This window comes from Aspergillus heteromorphus (assembly GCF_003184545.1).
Source record: "Aspergillus heteromorphus CBS 117.55 chromosome Unknown BO70scaffold_17, whole genome shotgun sequence".
Taxonomy (NCBI): Eukaryota; Fungi; Ascomycota; class Eurotiomycetes; order Eurotiales; family Aspergillaceae; genus Aspergillus; species Aspergillus heteromorphus.
The window spans coordinates 600,835-617,294 of NW_020290422.1; the positions used below are offsets into that span (position 1 = coordinate 600,835).

Sequence of the window (16,460 nt, forward strand, 5' to 3'; positions counted from 1 at the left end):
GCATCGAAGGGATCGAACGGAATTCCGTATTCCGGGCCCCAAGGGGCGACTGTGTTCGGTGGCCAGCCAGCATTGCAGTCGCATGGGAACGGCGGGCGCTGATTGGGCGGCTGACATTTCCGGCCACCCAGGACGGGCTCTGGTTGGCCAGCAAGCTTTTGCCTTGCGTCACCCTCATTTTTCCGGCTCGCAAACCCCGAATAGAGGGCTCGAATCCCAGGCGAGATGTTACCCAAGGGTGAACTGCAACCCTGAGACACGGGTTGGTCGGGTATGGTGGCTGTCGGCTGTCATGTTCTCCTTCCCCATCTCGGTAACTCGGTTGCCCCGAGCGGCTGGGCCACTGTAACTCTCCACTCTGCTCCCTGGCACCATGTTCCCCCCCCCCTGCAACCGGGGAGCTCTCCCCAAACCGAACCGTTCTTGCATCTGGCTGGCCAATGAGATGCGCAACGGCCCGTGTTTCGTGATGATAACACTCGATGGCATGGCGGACGGCTTATCTCCCCCGGGGATTTATATCATCACGATGCAACACCTACCTGGACCCGGTACCGGAGAGCTGGCACGAGAGAGCTGCAACCTTCCTGACCCTTCCTCTGTCGGACTTGTTGTAGGCTCCAACGCCAGCTGTGATGCGTGCCACTCAATCGCTGAAATTTCAACGAGACGACCCCTGAGAATCTCCTCCCCATTTCGGTTGCCATTCTCCCCTCTGTTTGAAAATCTGCCTCAACCTTTCGCTTTGACCGCTCAGTTCCATCTTCAGCAATGGCTCGGACGTGGCAACCCGGCCATGACGACCTCATGCTTGATGAGGAGGCAAAGGTCAACGTTGACTACCTCGCCCATTCCTGGACGCACGAGGAGATGTGGGCCACCAGAAAGCACATCCGCAAGATCAAGCACGGCAACATCGTCCGAAGTCGGTTTGAAAACGCCCTGTGGAGAGCGTGGCCGGCGTCCAGCCCACGGCCTCGGCGTCTGCCAGCCGAATTCCTGGCCTGGTTCGTATTATCCACGTCCAGCTTCCAACACCCGTGCACACATTGACGGTGACCAGGGACAAGGACAGCGACATCACCTGGCTCTACGGCCCATTGAAATCCGACAAGAGCCCCAACACAGCAGACAAGACGTCAAACTCAATCAAACCTCGCCAAGAGCCAAAGAAATCGTCTCTCAAGCGAAAGCCCAGCATCTGGGAGGTATCCGACGCCGCCACACCAGCCCCGTCCCCCTCAACCGGCAAGTCCCTTCTCGGCCGATTCTGGAACATCACCATCCAAACAGTCCCAGGCGTGAGTACTTCCACATCCACATCCACCCCCCCTTCTTCTCCTTATCCTCCACACTAACTCAGCCCCCACAACCAGATCATCCTCAGCTCCCCACAACCCTGGCCCCAGCGCAAGAAATGCCGCGTCCACTTCGAAGAGCAGGTCCAGCGGTGCCAATACAGTAACACCAGCGCCCTATCCCACAGCCTCCCTTATTTCTTGGAGAATTCTGCTGCGTACGCAGACGCAGGACAGAACTGGCAGACTATCGAGCCGCTGCCCTCGACCTTCCTGTCGGGCTTTGAGATGTTCGAGCCAGCCGGCTCGGGGCATTGCCACTCGTTCTTCAATTTTCTCGAGGAGCTGGAGTATGTTTTCTCCGTGTTTGTGCTTTGGCCGTCGCCGAGAGCGAGGGTTTTGCTTGCGTCATCGTCTTAGATGTTGAAGTCTGAGCTGATTTTGGGTGTTTTATAGTCAGTCGATTTGAGGTGGAAGGGGTGGAGATGGGGAGATATGGGTAAGGGAAGAGGTTGGGAAGGGGGAAGGGGGGGGGGGGGTTGTGCTAGATGTTGAGTGATATGAGTCAGAGTGGATAGAGAAGGAAAGGATGGGGGGCAAGGAGAGGGCGTAATTTCTATCTTTCCTATGTCTATATACGGATAGTGATGGGGAAATGATCTGTTGGTAGAGGGCAAGTATGCGTTTGATTCCCTGGATAGGACTGGAAGTGCCTTCTTCCGGCGCCTATCACCGGTGTATTAGATTGACGGGAGGTTTGGGGTCTGGATAAACAGGAAAAGAGACGTAGACCATCGTCAGATACGTTAATACCTAAAACTCTTGAAAGGCTTGAATATGTGGCGAATTTTATTTGTAATTAGTAAAGCCAGCCGCTGGGGACTAATGCGAATGACGAAGTTATATGGTTCATCAAGAAAACCAAGTAATAAGGGAGTAGGAAGCCAGAAAGGCCAGAGGCAAAGCTGGAAGTGGGTAGTGTGAGCAATAGGGCTATACGATCAGGGAAGATAGGATGTAGGCTTAAAGTCCACAGAGTGTGGGACAGGGGATGTGTAGTATAGAGAGGTCGATATGATGCGAGAGGTGACTCCTCTCGAGGACACAGGAAGGCAGTGAGTTGGAGACCAACAGCTCGATATTTATTCACCGATCCTTCCTATAGAAGATCCAATGAAAGGATGGATGGGGAAGGTAGAGAATCTTCATCGGGCGCTTCGAGGTCTTTATTATTGGGGACTTCATTGGCAGGACAGCTGGACATGAGCCGTCTGGTTGTTTCGTGGTTCATTGGACACTATAGTGGGTTTGATGAAGCTTTATCTGTACAAAAGCCAGATAGATGGTTAGAATCCATCACCTTTCCCCATTTGGGGAGGGCTTATCTACCCGGCGACCCGATCGGCGCATCCGCACTGATCGACCTGCATCCTTCTTCGTAGATAAGAACATGCCCTTGTCGCCAGGGACCCGTTTGCCTGAACGGGCTGGACTGTCGATGGTCCAACACCCGCAGGGTTGGTTTATAGTCCTTTCTTCCCACGCTGCGTGTTCCTCATCCCCACCCAATTTCTGTTTGCCTTCACAAAAACAAACTAGCTTTTCCTGTCAAATATAATACGAGTCCAAGGGATGTCTTCTCCTAGAAGCAAAGCCAGTCCAGCGAATAGACAGACACGCAGGTTTCGCACTGGCTGCAAGACATGCAAAGCACGACGCGTAAGTTAGCCACCACTCTCCGTCACCCCATCCATCCACCTTTACCTCATGATTTCCACCTCGATGCTTCGCAAAAAAAAAAAAAGCATAGAGGGCAAGCTCATCCGGGAATTAGATACAATGCGACGAAACGAGACCCGAATGCACAGCCTGTGTCAGCAAGGGGCGCTCCTGCCCGGGGTACACGCGCGACTTCAAGTGGTCGACAAAGCATGAGGTTTCGGCCAGACATGATGGTCGGAGAGATCGGGGCTCGAGTCAGCCCGGTGTTGCGCCTTTTGCGCAGACATATCGGACTTCTACTATACCGGGGGGTGAGTCGGAGGTACGCGTCGGGGATGGGGAGACAAGGGAGGATGAGGGAAATGATGCGATCGTGGACGCGTCAAGACGACAACAATCTCCTCGCCAACATTCGCCTGCCTTGGTGAATGGCTCAACACCGAAGGAGACACGGACTATCGGCAGTCCGAAGGATTGGACAGAGTTGTGCGACCAGTTCGATCTGGAGGGTCTCGACTGGCTTACGGACAATGCATTTGAGGGACAGGACCAGATGGAGGATGATGGAGATGAACACCTTCTCGCTCAGGAGCAGACACCGGTCGAATGCAGTACCCGACAGGACACAGTTCAACCAGCTCTGGACCTGGACTCCTTCAAGGCATCCCACGTCGACCCACAAAGCCTCCAATTGGCCCTGCTCGAAAGAAGGGCTACCGAGTTACAACGGCGACTCGACTCGCGCATCTCCCCCCAGCTCACCGACTTCCCAACCTTCCTCATAGAATACTGGTTCAAGAACATCTGCTGCATATGGTCTGGCTTCGACTCCGACCGAAACCTCAATCGCAATTTGGCAATGAGTACATGGACAAATCAGAAGTCAGTATTCCACTGTCTCCAAGCCATGTCAGCCTTCCACCTGGCGGAGCAACTGCCCCATCTAGGCGACACGGCCATGACGTCGTGGAAGTCTGCTGTCCAGGCCATACATGAGGATCTCGCGTCGGTTACTACGACCAGCCCGACGCGACTTCCGACCGGCCTGTTACTGTCATTAAGTGGAATCGGGACAACGACCTGCTGGACTGACAGTCAGCAACTAGGGCTTCCCTTGCTGAAGAAAATGAAAACACTCCTAGCGCACTACAACCGATCTGCTGCGCTGATGTCTAGCTCAGATAGGTTATATTTGGAATTCTTCAACGATAGCTGCATTTACTGGGATATATTGTGCAAGGTAGTCACGGATGATGCTAGTCCGATCGGACCGTCACCGGCATTATCGCCCAGCAGTTCGAGCATGCCCGAAACCGCTCCACCGCATCCGTGGGTTGGTGTTTCGAGGAATATCCTGGAGCTGTTTGCGAACTCGATCCTGCTGTGTAAGAGATACTGCAAGAGACTGAGGAGCTCGGATTTCAAGTCCGCGACTGTCCATTCCCTGCGTGACATGATCGATGGTGTCCACGAGGCAAGATCGCTCAGGAAAACTCTTATCGGATTGAAACAGTCCACCGGTAGCCAGCTTGCTGAGACGGGAGACAAGTTAACCCCTCTCTCCCATCTGGTCGATGTGGCAGAGGGGTACCGCTTAGCGGCATTGCTGCAGCTCTACCAGACCTTCAAGGACCTGGAGGACGAGTACGTCTCCGAGAGGGATGGAAGTCCCGACGAAACTTGGATTCAGGGCCTCGCACTTGAGTTATTGGACTTGATGAAACGCATCCCGCTGGAGTCGGGGTCTCGTTGCATACAGCCACTCCTGTATCTGTCTATTGCGACGGGATTGAGGTCTTGTCCGCCTGTTCCTGTGGATGTTCCTCATATCGCAGATGGAACGGAGTGTTTAGAGCGACATGCCTTACAAGGGAATGTGACCGCTCTGTCAGATATTCTGGGACAGTCTGATCTGCAAAGGAGCAATGTGTCGAGCATGAAGTTGACCAGGATGTCGGTCAACATTGGACAGGCTCGTCGGATCATTATGCAGAGAGTCAGTGTTTTGGAGTATAGTCTTCCTACTAAGCCAATTACTGTATTGAAAGCATTGATGAAGAGGATCTGGGATGTTTGGGATGCGGAGATGTGTGGTGGCCGGACCGTGAGGAGTAAGCATTGGATTGAGGTCATGGAGGAGAGTCGGTTACATACTATGTTCGGGTGAGAGTGGAGAAGATATGGAAGTCGGGATTTGCGTATCTACCAGTCTGATAATTGATTCAAACAAAATCTTCACATAGGACCCGTTTCCACCATACCAGTCTGCACTCTGCAGAACTGACCTGCGCAGACATCCGACACCTTCTCTTTCCAAGTATCTTATGATATTCATTCCTCTTTCGGCATATCCAACCCGACCCGCCAGGCTAGCCCGATGAGGAGAAAACTCGGGTATCCTATCGTATCTTCGTTCCTATCTCCTAGCGTATCTCCGGCCCCCGACGATGACGCAATTTGACAACATCGATGGGTGATCGATGATATGATATGTGAAGATCGTGCACGATTTGTCAATTCAGTATTTCTTAAACTTTAACCCCCATCCCGAAATCACCATCACGACGCCTTCGCCAAAGCCTCCTGCCGCCCCGTACTCTTCGGGTCCAGATAGGGCCTCTCCCCCAGCCCAACAGCCCGCTGCCCCGTCCTCGCACCCAAACCCGCATAATCCAGCGTCGCAGCATGATACACGCTGCGGTTATCCCAGATCGCTACCCACCATTAGCCAACGCCCTTTCCTTCCCCAAAAACACTTCGCGGAAAACACTTACCCAGATCATTCGGATCCTGCCACCTGAACCTGACCTGCAAATCATGATTCTCAACAATCAACTTGACAAACCAGTCCAGCAACGCCCGGCTCTCCTCCTCCGCCAGCCCATCAATCTTCTGAACATGATGTCCGACGGCAAAAACACTCTTCCACCCCGTCACCGGATTGGTGCGGATAACCGGGTGCGTGGCCTTCAGCTCCTCGCCCACGTTCTCGGGTGCACCACGGGGGCCAACGAAGATATCGAAATTGTGCTTTCTGGCGGCGTCGTTGAAGCCCGGCTGCGCGTAGGTCGCTGTGAGACTTTCGAGGAATTTCTGATATGGGGCTGAGATCCGATCGTAGAGTTCGTAGCCGGAGGCCCAGAGGGTGTCTGTCCATGACACGATCATTAGCAATGGTGTCCCTTAGAAAGAGGGGGGGGAGACTGACCACCACCCGTCTTCGGTAACTCCGTCAGTCGCAGAATAGTATAATCACTCGGAATCGGCTCAAAGGTAATATCACTATGCCACTCGCGCCGCTGCGACTGCTTCTTCTCGAACCCGCTGAACAGCTTCTCTCGCTGCACGGAGCTGATCACGCTGATCTCGTCGTCTCTGGCACCTTCCTCCCGTCTGGAGTTGATCACGGGATGCACGTGCAGGCCAGACGTCGCTGGCTTTCCCGAGAGCTGGCCCAGTCGCTGGACTAGTTCTTTTTGGAGCTCGTTGTCGAGGTCGTCTTGTTTGCGGAAGAAGACGACGCCGCGTTGGGATACTGGGGGGGGGGTGTTAGTTGGGTTTTGGTGGAGTGGGGGAAGGGTAGGGTTGAGGGGAATCTACTGGTGAGGGCAAGCTCGCGCAGCAGGTCATCGGAGTTGGGCGCCCGGAGCCATTCTTTGAGGTTTCCGGTGGTGAATTCCCGTCCGATAATGGGCGTCACGTCGAAGGAGGTGTAGCTGTCTAGTGCGCCTGTGGATTTGAGGGGTTCTCGGTCGAGGGTCTTGGTGGGGAGGGGGACCACAATCTCGGAGGAGTTCTCGGTGAGGGATGGTGCCATTTTGGTATGAAGAGATGTAGGGGGATCGTGAGGGGTGGAATGGAAGGGTTGATGTTGTATGAGGATGGTTGTGGGAGTGAGGGTAGGGCGATATTTATAACCCTCCTCCTCTGCATCTAACGATGGCGATACCATTCGAAACCCCGCATGCGAGTCTGTTATCGCGACTCAGTCACCTCTTCGGGAAGTATTGGTTTTGAACTTGTGAGATCCCATAGGTTGTGGCATGGATGGCTTAGGCGTAATTGAGTCTCCGGATAATGCCATATTTCGCCATCGTGTCGCTCGGCAGTCGGGTAGGGGTAGCAGGGGTGATGAGGTTAGATCGCAAGGTGGTCACGTCAGGTATAGATAAGGCAGGTGGTAAATGTCGCAGACTACTTTGACAAAGAGGGGTAGGTAGGCTATACAATTGCATATATGCATGAGTAATGGTGTGCTAGACAGCGACTAGGTATCTGGCGTCTGGCAGATGCGGATGGATTGTTCTGGGCCTCTGTTAGGGTCCCTGGACCGACCATTCGTGCCAATCTTCGGGGTAAATAATTGATATGTGCCTGGATACGATGTTTAATAAATCTAACTGGATGTTTGACTTATGTTTGGTTAAACAATGCATATTTCAAACTGGGTTTAGGTGAGATGGAAACATTGCGATACAGCTCATATCTCATCTGGTTGTTGGATCATGAACAAGGAACTCGGGGTTTTTTTCCAGGGGCTGCACAGAGACTGTAGCTACATCTCTACAATAAATAAAATATCAGTTGACAGTACGACCAATAGACCATTTTATCTTCTCCTTGGTGAGCTGGAAAGGCCGTCCAAAATGTGGGGGATGTGGTGAATATATGTACCCGAGACGAGGTGGGAACATTCCCCACGGAAAAAAAAGAAAACAGTAAAGGAAAAAAAAAAAAAAAAGAATCAAGGGTATTAAATAGTCCCACAGACCGACACTGTTCGTAGGAGAGAATGTTGGGAGTTGATATTTTATGCCTTCTTTTCCCTCGGTACCAGAGGCGAGAAACAATAGCCACTAGCCACATTGGACACCGCACAGACGATTCTAGACTGGCAGGCATAACACAACACATATAGACGAGGATGATGCTCAGCAATTGTCTAAGCTTCAGTCTAAGCTGCAGGATGAATCAAGTCACTGTAAAGATATATGCATCTACAGCGAGAAACTAATATGCTGTGTAACTGGAATCTTCGCAGTCGGACAAGGGCACCATCGCAGCCCTAAAGCGCCATTGGGGTATAGCGCAGTGTCCACAATCTCAATTGTGAATCAGCATCCACTTGCAATTCAACCGGGCCACTACGACACACAAACCCGGATATATTCAACACGAGGGCTGGACTTTGCTTTTGATGGACTCCGTCAGCTGCGAAACTCTGGGGTAACACCCATGACGTCACGCGGCACCAAAGGACCCCCCCCATCGACCATCTTACATCCGCCGACCTCCGTCCAACTCCCCATCACCATCATCCAGCCCACCATGCAAGTCACTCCGGAATACTGCGGTCTCGAGGACTATGGCCTGGTCGGGGACATGCACACCTGTGCGCTGGTCAGCAAGAATGGCAGCGTCGACTCCATGTGCTGGCCCGTCTTCGACTCGCCTTCCATCTTCTGCCGCATCCTGGACAAGCAGAAAGGCGGACATTTCTCCATCACCCCGCACAACAATATCAAGAGTCCCTTGAGTAAGCAGCGCTATCGACCCTACACTAACATGCTGGAAACCCGCTGGATCCATGAGGCCGGCGTGGTGAACATCTTGGATTACTTCCCCGTCGAGAAGGCCAAGCCGCTGGGTGTCGAGAGTAGATTGCCCGAGTGGTGTCGCTGCAAGCAGAAGAAACATCCCGATCACCACCGGGAATGTCATTCTGGGCTGGTTCGCAAGGCGGAGTGTGTCCGCGGCCAGATGGACGTTGATATCGAGCTTTTCCCGGCGTTTAACTATGCGAGGGATTCGCACACCGCTTGCCGGCTGAACAGGACGGTGGGAGATGGCTATCAGACATTTCAGTTCAAGTCTGAGTCGCAGACCCTCCAGCTTAGTATCCTGGAAGATCAGGGGGATCTTGACCAACCTGGCACTGAACTCCGGGCGAAATTCGAATTATGCGAGAGTTCCGGGCACCTGGGTCCGGGTCTGGTGGGCAAGGTCACTCTGAACGAAGGCCAGTCCATCACCATGCTCCTGCACGACCAGGAGAATATTGCGTCTGACGCACAGGTGCTCGCTCCGTATCTGCAGCAGATCGAGCGAATTTCCGGTGATTTCTGGACCGACTGGACCAGCCAATGCACCTTCCGCGGGCACTATCGCGAGCAAGTGGAACGCAGCCTCCTTGTCCTGAAGCTGTTAACCTACAAGCCGACAGGGGCCATTGTTGCAGCACCCACTTTCTCTCTCCCCGAGCATATCGGGGGTAGTCGGAACTGGGATTATCGCTACTCATGGGTCCGCGATGCCGCATTCACGATCTACGTGTTCTTGAAAAACGGCTACCCCGAGGAAGCCGAGTCGTACGTCAACTTCATCTTCGAACGCATCTTCCCGCCTTTGAATCAGATCCCCAAGACCGGGGATCCGTTCCTACCCATCATGGTCACCATTCATGGCGAGCGGGACATCCCCGAGATCGAACTCGACCATCTCGAGGGCTATCGCGGTAGCCGACCAGTCCGCATCGGCAACGGTGCTGCCACACATACCCAGCTCGACATCTACGGAGAGCTGATGGACAGCATCTACCTGTACAACAAGCACGCAGCAGCCATTTCATACGAACAGTGGCGCGCCATCCGCCGCATGATGGACTTCGTCATCCAGGTCCGCCACCACAAGGACCAATCGATCTGGGAAGTCCGCGGACCGCCCCAGAACTTCGTCTACTCCAAGATCATGCTCTGGGTGGCTCTAGACCGCGGTGTCCGACTCGCCGAGAAGCGCTCCAACCTCCCCTGCCCGTCCCGGGAAACATGGGTGCGCGAGCGCGACGACCTCTACGACGAGATCATGGAGCACGGGTATAACGCCGAGAAGGGGTTCTTCTGCATGAGCTACGAGAACAAAGATGCCTTCGACGCGGCAGTGCTGATTGCCCCACTGGTGTTTTTCATTGCGCCGAATGATCCGAGGCTGCTGAGTACGATTCAGAAGATCATGGAGCCGCCGGGTAAAGGCGGGCTGAACGTGGCCAACATGGTCTCCCGATATGATACGAGTAAGGTGGACGATGGTTAGTGGGAGTCTTTTCCATCTGTTCGTGACGCTACCAATAACGTTTCTGACAGCCGTTCTAGGTGTGGGTGGTGATGAGGGCGCGTTCCTCATGGTGACCTTTTGGCTTGTTGAAGCTATGATGCGTGTATGTGTCCCCATCTTTACTTCGAAACTGGATATTGGTATGCTAATGATGAAATGCAGGCATCCCGGTCGAAGGCATATCTCCCCCACGACCCCTTCTTCCAGCAGCTGCGCAAGACAGCCACGTCAAACTTCGACAGCGCCCTTTCCTTTGCCAATCACCTGGGCATGTTCTCGGAGGAGGTTGCCTCGTCCGGGGAGCAGATCGGAAATATGCCCCAGGCTTTTAGCCATCTTGCCTGTGTCAGTGCGGCGATGAATCTGGGGGGAGATCGCTGAGATGGCGGGCTCGGACCCTGTTGTGGGGTTATATTTCGTGGCGTTGGTATGGGGTGCTTGGCTATTGTTATCTTGCTTGGTTGAACAGGGTATGCAACCAGTGAATATAGCTGAATATGGAATAGGGTGCTAGAATCAATGGACAAACCTTCTGCTCAAGGATCACTCCTCCATAAAATGACCCCGAATATAGGACGAACTTGATAGTCGTGGCGTAATCCTGTTGATTTCGGTGTATTATCCATACCCTATTACTACAAAATCAATCAAGGTCTTAGAGTACCAACACTCCATCTCGAATCAACATCAGACCATGTGAAAGTTATTGGCAGGACTATAAAGAGCCCTCTTGGATAAACAATACGCCAGTGTCAATGGCCAATAAAAAAAACACAACAAAATACTACACTATCCCCCACCCCCCCCTTCTGACCTTCCGCCTCTGCTCCCCTATATCTTGATATTCAGCCCCCTCAACAACCACGGATCCATCAACAGATCCGTCGCCGTGGGTCGATCCTCCGGGTTCCATCGCAACGCCATCCGCAACCACCCCAGAAACCCTTCTACATCCTCGCCCTGGATCCCCTCAGCCAACTTCTCCAGACTTCGATCAGGGATCGGAACCAGATTTTTCCAATTTCCTTGCTCGTCCCAGAAGACGCGGGCCAGAGGAGTCCGTTTGACGAATTCCGGGGGCGGCGGGCCGAGTAGGGCAACTAGTTCTGCGATGTGCGCGCCGTCGTCGAAGATGCCGTCTATCGTGGAGCCTTGGATGAGGGTGCGCGGGCTGACAATATCCCATGCCTGGCGAAGTCAATCAGCCATAGTCATTAGAAAGATAAGATAGAAGTTTGGGGACATGTCACATACAACCATACCAACGCTCCAGACATCCACCTTATAGTCCCAGCTGGACTTCAGAATGACCCCCGGAGCACGATAATAATCCGGCATGATGGACTCGTCATGATATTCGTCGCCATATCGGGCTTCTCCGAAGTCACTTAGCCGGGGAAGCCCGTCTCCGGCTGGGAAAAGTATTGTGGTGTAGATTATTCGGTCAGTGAGGACTTTTCTTGCTGAGGGAGTGTTCAGCTCGCGTTCCTCAAAGGCGGAAAGGGCAGCAGGGGAAGGTGCTGGGAGGAGAAGATTTCGGAGTTGGACGTCTGATAAGATGTTAGTCCTATGGTCATAGTTTTTGCGCGGGATCGGCGGGAGAGGGGAGGGGGAATGACTACCGGTATGTATAACCCCAGCGACAGAATGGAGAAAATCCAAAGTCCCCAAAAGTTTCCGGATAGCGGGTTTCATGTTCTTCACAGACATCGTCCGCCCGGGCGTGAGGCGCAAGAGATCGGTGACATTCAACCCCAGAGGCTCATGGACTAGACAAACATGCCGGCCATGCGGACCGTCCACGTAAAAATGAGCGAGGAGTTTTCGGATGAATTCCTTGCCTGGATGATCGGTCTCAAAGGAATTAAGATGATTGTACGTATTCAACTCATGGTCTCTGTTTTGGCCCCGAACGTAAATTTTCAGGACGACGTGAGTGGACTTGCTGCCATCTCGGATTAGAATTCGCTGGAGGTCTGAGAAGGATTGACCTACGCTAGGTCTCGGGCGAGCGAGACGGTGGAGGTGACTCCGTAACCGAGCTTTGCGATGGTTTGATATCTTTCGTTGAGAATCTCTCCTTGTCGCACAGGGTAGTAGTTCTCTGCGGAATAGGTAGGCAATGTTTCCTCCTCGATCTTGGAGGAATTGTCGAGGAGTTCGAAGCCAGTGGTGGGAAAGGCTCGGGGCTGGGACGTCCAGTTGGACGAGGGGATGGAGGTGGGCCTGGATATTGATATGGACATGACCGCCGTTTTCGAGAGGGGGGCACTTCTCTGGAATGCTAGGGGTCGAGCTGGGAGGAATAAAGGGAGACACCTCACGGACATGCGCCCTCGGATGGCTCGATGCATGATGACAGTTATGAGCCAGTGGCGGAGGTCATTCGATCAGGCCACCCGAAGAAATCATCAAGTGATCGGCTCCAGCGGCTAGAGAAGCGAAACGCTCGAGATGCAGGGAGGTTTTCGAAGAACGGAGACGGTAGAGATCCACCCGGGCGGCTGGGGCGGGCGGGCACTATACCCCTTGTGGGATGCCGCCGTCCATTCCCCGGCCTCGGCTAACTCTATTTTAATAGATTTCTACCTATAATCTATATATTATCAAGACACTATTTAAATAATGTAAAAAAGTTATAATTTTTAAATTTCTGTTTTCAGTATTAATATCTAATAGCCCGCGATACTTTGCCTGCGCGATGAATCAGATCAGGGAAATAATCCTAATCTTGGCTGGGGTGAGTTAATTGCAATTATGGCATGCTGTCATCGAAGAGCTTACAAGTCACAGATTTAGCTGCAGCAAGTCCATCCTCCCCGCGCCAAACCAATAGATGGATACTTGAGAGTTGAATTTGCCCTGACAGTCACTGTGTGGTCAATCCTAGCTTCATGCATCTTTCCTCCTCTCCCTCTCCAGTCTCACAGTCGTCAGACATCCCCGCGCCCAGTACCCACGGCCCCCCTTCAATAACCACGGATCATTCAAAAGGCCTTGAGCGGTTGGGCGGTCTTGTGGAATCCATCGCAACGCCGATCGCAACCATCTCAAGAATCCCTCTACATCATCTCTCTCTCCCTGGATGCCAGCAGCCAATTCCTCCATAATTCGGGCCGGGATTGGGGCCAGATTCCTCCACCGGCCGTTTTCATCCCAGAATTCCCGACTCGCTTTCCATTTGAGAAGAGTTGGTGGAGGCGGACCAAGCAGGGCGATCAGCTCTGCTATGTGGGCGACGTTGTTGGATATTCCATCTTTCGTTGGAGCTTGGATGAGAGGTTGAGGACTGACCATGTCCCAGGCCTGTTGGGATAGATCAGCACTTGCTAGGAAGGGGGGGGGGGGGGGGGGATTGGTTCCATACCGTCATGGCAACGCTCCAGATATCCAGCTTCATGCCCCATTCCGAGTTCAACAGGACTTCGGGCGCACGGTAGTGGTCGGGCATGGCGATAGGCTCGTCATAATCTCTTCTCATCGATCGGGCTTGACCAAGCCCAATGAGCTGGGGGAGACCGTCTCCGGCTGGGAAACGCGATGTGGTGTAGATTGTTCGGCCTCGGGCGACTTTCCTTGGTGCGGGGGAGCTGAGCTCACGCTGTTCAAACGCGGATAGTGCATCTGCGGATGGGGCTGGCAGAAGGAGGTTTTTCGGTTGGATATCTTCTCCAGGTTAGTTCCTTCGGCGCGGGCTTATAATAATTGAGATTGGATTGAGGTAAAGGGAGGGAGGTATAAGGGGTAAGTAAGTACCGGTGTGAACAATTCCGGCTTCCGAATGGAGAAAGTCCAGGGTGTGGAGAAGTTTGCGGATGACGGGTTTCATGGCGTCCAGGGTCATGGTACGTCCTCCTCCGGGCATGAGTTGCAGGAGCTCCGCTAGGTTCATCCCTAGCGGTTCAAGGACCAGACAGAGATGATGGCCATGTTTGCCCTTGATATGCCCATGGTGGATGGGCCTGCGAATGAATTCTCTGGCGCAGTGGTTGGTCTAGATGGAATTGAGATAATTATAGGCATTCAACTCGTGCTCCTTTTGTTTTCCCCGGAGGAAGATCTTCAGCACGACGTGCCTGGACTTGCTGGTTGGTCGCAAGTGGGCAGTCAGAAATCATGGTTGAATAGGGCATGGATGGGGTCAGTCATTCAGTACATACAGCAAGTCTCGGGCAAACCAGACGGTGGCATCTCGGCCGTAGCCTAGCTTGGCGAGCGGCTGGTACCGGTTGAGGAGAATCTGGCCGAGCCGGACGGTATAGGCCTTCTTCCGCGTGTACGTCGGCAGGGTTTCCTCCTCGATCCTGGCGGATCGGTCGAGGAGTTCAAATTCGGATGGAAGCTCGCGTGGAACGTCCGTCCATAGGGATTTCTGGGCCTTTCTGGCCGACTTGCGCGGGGGGCGGATGGGGGTTACGGGCGAACTCCATTCGGGGGGGACGGATTTTGGGAAGGAAGACCGCGACTGGTTGACCAATACCTTTCGAAGGGTGGGGAGCATGGTGGGATGGTGGGATGGGATGGAGGATTGGCGAGGGGGATGCCAGCCAGCCAGATACTTACTTACGGTCGGTCCACACTGGGTTGGTGAAACTGGAAGGAAGGTGGGTGAAACTTGTGTGCTGACTGCTGACTGGCGCACATCCGCCCGTTTCTGTGGTCCTGCGGGCACGGCCGATCGATCCCCTCCGGCGAAACTCCGCAAACTACGGCAAAAGTCCGGACTCACGGTATAAACTATAAGTATATAAACCACTGCTCTGAAAAGCAATGAAGCTCACACAATATCCATAATCCCCAATTCTTTCTAAAGGCTATCATTCCCACCATCCAACCCTTCTCCCCAAACCACCAGAACGGAAAAAAAAAAAAAAAAAAAAAACCCTCCCCACCCACCCAAAATGCCCTCCTCCCTCCCCCCCTCCCCACAATCCTCAACACCCACGACCTCGAAACCCTCGCCTCCCAACACCTCCCCCCCAAGACATGGGCCTTCTACTCCTCTGCAGCAACAGACATGATCACCCGCGACAGCAACAAATCCATGTACGACCGCATCCTCCTCCGTCCGCGCGTCCTCCGCAACGTGACATCCGTGAACACGAAGACCACCATCCTGGGATGCGAGACCGGACTCCCCCTGTTTATTAGTCCCGCCGCGATGGCCAAATTAGTTCATGAGGATGGCGAGTTGGCGATGGCGAGGGGGTGTGTGGGGGGGCGGTTGGGGCAGTGCGTGAGTTTGTTTATTATATTCTTTCTCTTCTTATTGCTCTCTGCTTCATATTGTTCATATTGTTCATAGTGACAGTGCTGACTGGGGCTGGGTGGCAGATCTCAACAAACGCCTCCTATTCCATGTCCGACATCACGAAATGCGCCCCCCCAACCCACCCATTCTTCTTCCAGCTATACGTCAACACAGACCGGGCCGCATCGAGACAGCTGCTCCGACAGGCAGAAGAATCCGGGATAAAAGCTATTTTCGTGACGGTTGACGCGCCCGTCGCGGGGAAGCGGGAGGCGGATGAGCGGGTGGAAGCCGATGATTCGATTCTCTCCATGCCGTTGCCTATGAGTGGCGCGCAGGCGATCAATGACACCAAGGGATCCGGGCTGGGAAGGACGATGGGACGGTATATCGATGCCAGCTTTCAATGGCAGGATCTGGCGTGGTTGAGACAAGCCACGAAGTTGCCGATTGTGTTGAAGGGGATACAGACGCCGGAGGATGCGCTCCTGGCGGTTGAGTATGGGGTGGATGGGATTGTGGTTAGTAACCATGGCGGACGGAGTTTGGATACGTGAGTGTTTTATTTTTATTTATTTTATTTTTTTTTAAAAGTTTTTTTGGCGGGTTGATGGGAAGGAAGGAAGGGAAGTCAAGCTGATGTGATGATGGGTGGGTTTAGGTCGACGTCTTCGATTGCGGTCTTGATGGAGATTCGCAAGTGTTGTCCGGAGGTCTTTGACAAGTTGGAGGTCTTTGTGGATGGGGGCATCCGGCGTGGGACGGACATCGTCAAGGCGATTTGTCTGGGAGCCAAGGCGGTTGGGATGGGTCGGCACTTTTTGTATAGTCTGTTGTATGGGCAGGAGGGGGTGGAGAGGTTGATTGAGAGTATGTATATATGCTCACCCTTTTTTGGGAGAAGATGCTGACAGAAGTAGTCATGAAGGATGAGCTGGAGACTACGATGCGGCTGCTGGGGATTACGGACCTCTCTCAGGCGCATCCGGGGTTGCTGAACACGTTGGATGTGGATCATTCGATTCCGAACAGACTGGGAGGGTCGTATAGTGGGCCTGTCATGAAGGCGAGATTGTAAT

At 53.3% G+C, this 16,460-nt stretch overlaps 8 protein-coding genes across 8 annotated transcripts; 5 read left to right on the forward strand and 3 right to left on the reverse strand.

Annotated features, from left to right (window-relative positions):
- The first annotated feature begins 400 nt into the window (after positions 1-400).
- BO70DRAFT_363252 (uncharacterized protein) lies at positions 401-1,800 on the forward strand. The gene is made up of 4 exons (XM_025543517.1): positions 401-1,007; positions 1,064-1,301; positions 1,377-1,648; positions 1,755-1,800. The coding sequence occupies exons 1-4, from the start codon at positions 772-774 to the stop codon at positions 1,765-1,767; spliced, it is 759 nt and encodes a 252-aa protein (XP_025398314.1). The 5' UTR covers positions 401-771; the 3' UTR covers positions 1,768-1,800.
- A 1,130-nt stretch (positions 1,801-2,930) lies between these two features.
- On the forward strand, positions 2,931-5,187 carry BO70DRAFT_338960 (Zn(II)2Cys6 transcription factor; the record flags this gene model as incomplete). Its single annotated transcript, XM_025541228.1, has 3 exons — positions 2,931-3,017; positions 3,133-3,484; positions 3,659-5,187. The coding sequence occupies 3 exons, from the start codon at positions 2,931-2,933 to the stop codon at positions 5,185-5,187; spliced, it is 1,968 nt and encodes a 655-aa protein (XP_025398315.1).
- Positions 5,188-5,579: 392 nt separating this feature from the next.
- Positions 5,580-6,837, reverse strand: BO70DRAFT_388178 (TauD/TfdA dioxygenase family protein; the record flags this gene model as incomplete). Its single annotated transcript, XM_025545967.1, has 4 exons — positions 5,580-5,734; positions 5,795-6,169; positions 6,229-6,555; positions 6,621-6,837. 4 exons carry the CDS (start codon positions 6,835-6,837, stop codon positions 5,580-5,582), a joined length of 1,074 nt encoding a protein of 357 aa, XP_025398316.1.
- A 1,495-nt stretch (positions 6,838-8,332) lies between these two features.
- BO70DRAFT_363255 (glycoside hydrolase family 15 protein) lies at positions 8,333-10,387 on the forward strand. Its single transcript, XM_025543518.1, has one exon. The coding sequence runs from the start codon at positions 8,349-8,351 to the stop codon at positions 10,107-10,109; it is 1,761 nt and encodes a 586-aa protein (XP_025398317.1). The 5' UTR covers positions 8,333-8,348; the 3' UTR covers positions 10,110-10,387.
- Positions 9,977-10,729, forward strand: BO70DRAFT_363256 (uncharacterized protein). The gene is made up of 2 exons (XM_025543519.1): positions 9,977-10,233; positions 10,293-10,729. Exons 1-2 carry the CDS (start codon positions 10,228-10,230, stop codon positions 10,509-10,511), a joined length of 225 nt encoding a protein of 74 aa, XP_025398318.1. The 5' UTR covers positions 9,977-10,227; the 3' UTR covers positions 10,512-10,729.
- A 232-nt stretch (positions 10,730-10,961) lies between these two features.
- On the reverse strand, positions 10,962-12,376 carry BO70DRAFT_397617 (U4/U6 small nuclear ribonucleoprotein PRP4; the record flags this gene model as incomplete). Its single annotated transcript, XM_025546719.1, has 4 exons — positions 10,962-11,318; positions 11,385-11,680; positions 11,753-12,075; positions 12,126-12,376. The coding sequence occupies 4 exons, from the start codon at positions 12,374-12,376 to the stop codon at positions 10,962-10,964; spliced, it is 1,227 nt and encodes a 408-aa protein (XP_025398319.1).
- Positions 12,377-12,975: 599 nt separating this feature from the next.
- On the reverse strand, positions 12,976-14,146 carry BO70DRAFT_63716 (kinase-like protein). Its single transcript, XM_025548605.1, has 3 exons — positions 13,887-14,146; positions 13,498-13,796; positions 12,976-13,436 (listed from the first exon to the last, which is right to left on the reverse strand). The coding sequence occupies exons 1-3, from the start codon at positions 14,020-14,022 to the stop codon at positions 13,023-13,025; spliced, it is 849 nt and encodes a 282-aa protein (XP_025398320.1). The 5' UTR covers positions 14,023-14,146; the 3' UTR covers positions 12,976-13,022.
- Positions 14,147-15,042: 896 nt separating this feature from the next.
- On the forward strand, positions 15,043-16,459 carry BO70DRAFT_408524 (cytochrome b2; the record flags this gene model as incomplete). The annotated part of the gene is made up of 4 exons (XM_025547207.1): positions 15,043-15,366; positions 15,465-15,934; positions 16,043-16,251; positions 16,302-16,459. Coding segments are annotated over 4 exons (1,161 nt in total), but the record flags the coding sequence as incomplete, so codon positions are not given.
- Between the last annotated feature and the right edge of the window lies 1 nt (position 16,460).